At 47.8% G+C, this 5,000-nt stretch overlaps 1 protein-coding gene across 2 annotated transcripts in view; it reads right to left on the reverse strand.

Moving 5' to 3' along the window:
• zgc:154125 (uncharacterized) overlaps window positions 1–5,000 on the reverse strand; it is a 41,229-nt gene that overhangs the window by 9,729 nt on the left and 26,500 nt on the right. For both annotated transcript variants that reach the window (XM_030767105.1, XM_030767106.1), the window contains exon 4: window positions 69–365. In XM_030767105.1, the coding sequence (XP_030622965.1) occupies window positions 69–365 (297 nt within the window). The remainder of the gene's footprint in view (window positions 1–68; window positions 366–5,000) is intronic.

Genomic DNA, 5,000 nt, shown 5'->3' on the forward strand with positions numbered 1-5,000 from the left:
GAAAATATCTTTTTTAATGCAAAACATTTGGGTGAGTTGAGTTCTAATAGCCTCAGAAATAGAAATACCTGTTTTTTTTAGAATGATGGCATTGCTGCGTTGTGTTGTTGAGTTTTTGACACACCATACCACAGCCCGGTCAGCGTGGTTTAGATCGACATGAAGTGTGACTGTGTAATTTTCGTTCGTGAACATGTCTCTTTTGGACCGGTTTACTGTTACGTTTCTAGGATCGGTTCCTCGTGCTATCACACACCACCAGTCGGCCAGACCATCATCCACCGTCAGCTCCACAACCACACCATCTCCACCACTCATCACCGGGAAACCCATCTTAATGGAGAGAGAGGCTGGAGGAAGGGAGTCTGACAGAGAGAGAGAGAGATAGAGAGAGAGAGAGAGAGAGAGAGAGAGAGAGAGAGAGAGAGAGGTAGAGAGAGAGAGGGAGAGGGAGAGAGAGGGAGGAACACATGTTTCGGAATCACAGCATGAACAAAATAGCTGAGAACACCACACAGCACAATGCAACACAAACACAAACACAACATAATAAAACACAACGAAATGCTACACTACAAAAAACGACACAGCACAAACACAAACACTACACCACCCAGAACTATGTGACAAAGACAACACAGACACCAGACTAACCCCCCACTGCCAATACTGTGCTTGGGCCTCACGGTGGCTTAGCGGTTAGCACTGTTGCCTCACAGCAAGAAGGCCCTGGGTCCTTTCTGTGTGGAGTTCACATGTTCTCCCCATGTTTGTGTGGGTTTCCTCCAGGTGAACTGGTTTCCTTCCACCATCAAAGACATGTATGCTAAGCTAGGGTTAATATCCCTGTCAGTGGCCTTGACCAAGACACTGGCAAAAAGAACTGGAGTTGGTCCCTGGGAAAAAGAACTGGAGTTGGTCCCTGGGAAAAAGAACTGGAGTTGGTCCCTGGGTGTCTGTACCTGCCCATTGCTCCTCGCCCCTAGTGTGTGTGTGTGTGTGTGTGACTGATTCTAGTGTGTGTGTGTGTGTGTGTGTGTGTCACTGATTCTAGTGTGTGTGTGTGCTCACTGATTCTAGTGTGTGTGTGTGTGTGTGTGTGTGTGTGTCACTGATTCTAGTGTGTGCGTGTGTGTGCTCACTGATTCTAGTGTGTGTGTGTGTGTGTGTGTGTATCACTGATTCTAGTGTGTGTGTGTGTCACTGATTCTAATGTGTGTCTACAAAAGGCTGTTTGGTTTCATTTTGTGTTTGTCTATTGTCGTGGCTTAGACGGGATAATATAGTTTCAGTTTGTGATAACCTTATGCCTAAGTAAGTTTAATTTATACCTTCGTAAATCCATAAATTAGGAGGCGCTCGAGTCAGGTGCAGTACCTGCGTCATAAAGAATGGACCCCCTTTTTTTTTTTTTAGAAAAAGAACGACATTTTACAGTGGTGTGCCGTGTTCCTGTTCGCATGGTGATTTACGGATTGTTATGATTTCGCTTTCTCAGCTGTGCGTTAATGCAAAAAGTGAGTTGTGATTCCCACACTAATACAATCTGCATAAGCAGTTAACTGTGAATAGCAAGAGTTATAGCATGAAGGAAACGTTCACTTACAGTTAGCTTGCTATGTAACTTAAGCTAAACAGTCTCCGCTCGTAGTTTCTCAAGCGCATTTGTTAGACATTTGAGTGTGTGTGTGTGTGTGTGTGTGTGTGTGTGTGTATAGGCGCTTTCGCACCGGAGGAACTTTTCATAGCTCTTAGAACTGTTGGAGAAAGTACCCCCTTTTTGGCGTGTTCGCACCGCAGGAACTTAGAACGATTTTAGTTCTAAGAACGCCGTTTTGAGGGGCTTTTTTAGCCCCTACTCCAGGGTAGGTACTTTTGCAGCACAATAGGAACCTTGTGACGTAGGTGTACAGCCATTGGTCCAGACGCATGTATACGATGACTGCAACCGCCATTTTTAAAGATCCGTGCAAAATATAAAGTCTTAGAACGTATTACATTTAGCTTTTGATATTCATGTCTCAAAATGTCTGGAATTGTAGGAGGGGGCACAACGTTTTTATGTTTTATTTTACCGGTATTTTATATCCCCCAACAATGACCATTTTGCAACGTCCAATGTATATTTGTACATTGAAGAGGTAGCGTACACCCCGCTTCGGTAGGTGCTTCTGTGTCCGCTTGTGTGGCTGTGATCCGCATTTTAACCTAAAATAAGAATGTGTTTATCCAGCTTACGATTTTAGGGCTGCGGCGGGGAAAAAGGGAAAAAAACCCACGATGCCGCGAGCAAGGGTCAGGCACAAGCGCTATGCTAGCACCCGAAAAGTACTATGCCCATCAAGTCATTCACTGCTACTGCGGTGGTAAATGCATAAATGCATTCGGAAATTATTTTCTCCATTGGACTGGGTCTATCGCCATACAGTTTTATTTTCGTTAATGAGAAGGCAGTTATAGGTTATCTAATGTGCAATCAATATTTCTGTCATTCAAATTCAATAAAACTCATTGCGTATACTGTAGTCTAGTTTGTCGATTTCTTTTCCCGCAGTAATGGTTCTTTTTTTCCTTTTGGAGGTATTTACAAGGTCTTAAAAGTCATTAAATTTGTACTTCAAAATGTGCAGCTATCCTGGTTAGTCATAAACAACAGCTCTTAGCTGCTATACCGTCGGCCGGCTTACGTCACTTCAGCGTTCCTACTGGCGGTGCGAAAGCAAACAGAAAAAGGCCCTAGAACGAATGTAGTTCTAGGGGAAGCTCCACAGGGGGTAGTTCCTATCGAATTAGACCCTAGAACTGTTCGGTGCGAAAGCGCCTTATGTGTGTGTAAGAGTGCTGTTTATGCTTGTGCTGAAGTTGCCTGTTGTATGTTTCGGATAATAGTACGAATGTGGTGTGCAAGTCTGTATGAACGTGCGACGTTGTTTGTAGAGTTGTATTCATTACTTGCCTTGTTTCTCCTCAGAACCACATACAACCTTTAATACAGCTACTGTCAGTCTTTATTTGGTGTCCTGGTGAAGTCCTTGCCTGTGCCCTATAAGTTGCATCCTGGCCTTAAGTGGTGTTCTGGCCGACACCCCAGGTTGAGGGCGGTGACAAATAAGACCAGCGCCTCATAGTCCATTCACTACAGCTCTCACTTACATTGATGGTCCTTCGAGCCGGATACACACCACACTTACCCTAGTCAAGATGGATGATGTCCAAGATTTCGGAGCCTTTGGTGCACGCCCCCGACGCCACATTCGTCCCCCTCTCCGATATAAAGATTACGAAGTTGATTTCAATGATCTTGGCGCACACAATCATGGACATGAAAGACAATGGATGACTCACCGGGAGGGAGAGGCCAAGAAGACCCCCCTCACCTCTCCACACACAACTCCACTACGCCCGCAGCGAGAGAAGAATGCTGTCTTCCAGGGAGTAGATACATGCTATGCAGCCAGGAGTCTGCTACATGATCAAGAGGAGCGGTTAGCCCACCAGCTGTGTCCAGATGGAGAACAGGAGAGGTTACGAGATCATCTTACCCCTCGCCACAGCCCCTATCACACAGCCCACCAAGCAGCAGACTTAAGAGCAGAGTTAGAGGAGATTCAGCATGAACGGCTCCTACTTCAGCAGTCACGGCAGCGCATGTCAGAAGACCTAGCGGATTTACAAGCAGTCCGTACAGAGATGCTACAGCTGGTGAACAGTGCTCGCAGTCTTCAGCATCACCAGCCATCACAAGAGGTGCGTACCAATTATCCCAACCCCTTGTACATTGATGAGGAAGAGGACTGGCCAGCGCCACCACCCTGGTTAAGTGAAGGTGAAGAAACACCATCCCTGAGCAACCAACCTATGCTAGAACGCCTCAACAAAATAATGAGTGAACTTCATGTCCTGAAGAATGAGACTCTAGCAGCCAAGCAGAATCAGTCCTGACCCAGCCAACCACTGCCAGCAGCCTCAGCCCACGGGCCGCCAAGAGCTACTTACCATAACAGCTGTCACGCTCCTGTGGGTACAGAGCTACAGCGCCCGCCCTGGTCCGGTTTAGCTCCACCTCCCCCAAAGTTCACCTCCACACCGCATGAAGTACCTGTGGACCCACCTGCTGTTTGTCCTCAGCCAGCTGAATACCCATCGCCTCCTCAGCACCTTCTCTACACATCAGGGTCGAGACCAGCGTACTCTGGGCCGCCCTGTCGGAGCACCAGCCTGGACACTACCAGGCTGGTGCCGGGGGCCCCGTCCAACCATCCCGAACCTCTCCCAGAGAGACCCTGGTGAGTTCGCTCATCTCAAGATTGCCCTAGAGAACCTGTTACCCCCTGTTACCCCCTTCACAGCAGCTCGCATTGATCTAGCAGATCACACTTACCCCATAGAATCACCCCAAAAGAAGTATAAACATCTGAATGGGTTACCCCCCCAGCCATTCAAAAGGATCAAACCCTTACTGCTCATAGGCAGTGATCACCCACACATCATCACTCCTACTAAGCCTGTGCGCCTGGGGCCCCCAGGTGGTCCTGCTGCTATCCATACCAGGTTGGATTGGACGCTACAAGGCCCCTCAAGTGTCATCTGCCAGCTGACCAGACCACAACAGTGCCTGGTAACCTCTGTCCCACCTCAGGTGAGTGAATTAATGAAGCATGTTGAGAAGCTCTGGCAGGCCGATACCATTCCCTTTAGGAATGACAAGATAGTGACACGTTCTAAGCAAGACAACCTAGCCCTTAGCCTGCTTGAAAGCAAGACAACCCGGGTGGAGATCTATGGCATACTATGCTATGCCACTCCCTTGCTGCGCCACAAAGACATGCCATGCCTGCCGGCCACTCCCGATGCTGTGATGCCCAGCCTGAGGGGTGTGGAGAGAAGACTCCACAGAGATCCTGAAAGGGAGATATACCAGACAGAAATGGAGAAGCTGATCCAGGCTGGGAATGTCGTCAAGCTGGATCCCTCAGAGTGGAATAAAGGAGACGAGGTGT

Source organism: Chanos chanos, chromosome 3 (genome assembly GCF_902362185.1).
Source record: "Chanos chanos chromosome 3, fChaCha1.1, whole genome shotgun sequence".
NCBI lineage: Eukaryota > Metazoa > Chordata > Actinopteri > Gonorynchiformes > Chanidae > Chanos > Chanos chanos.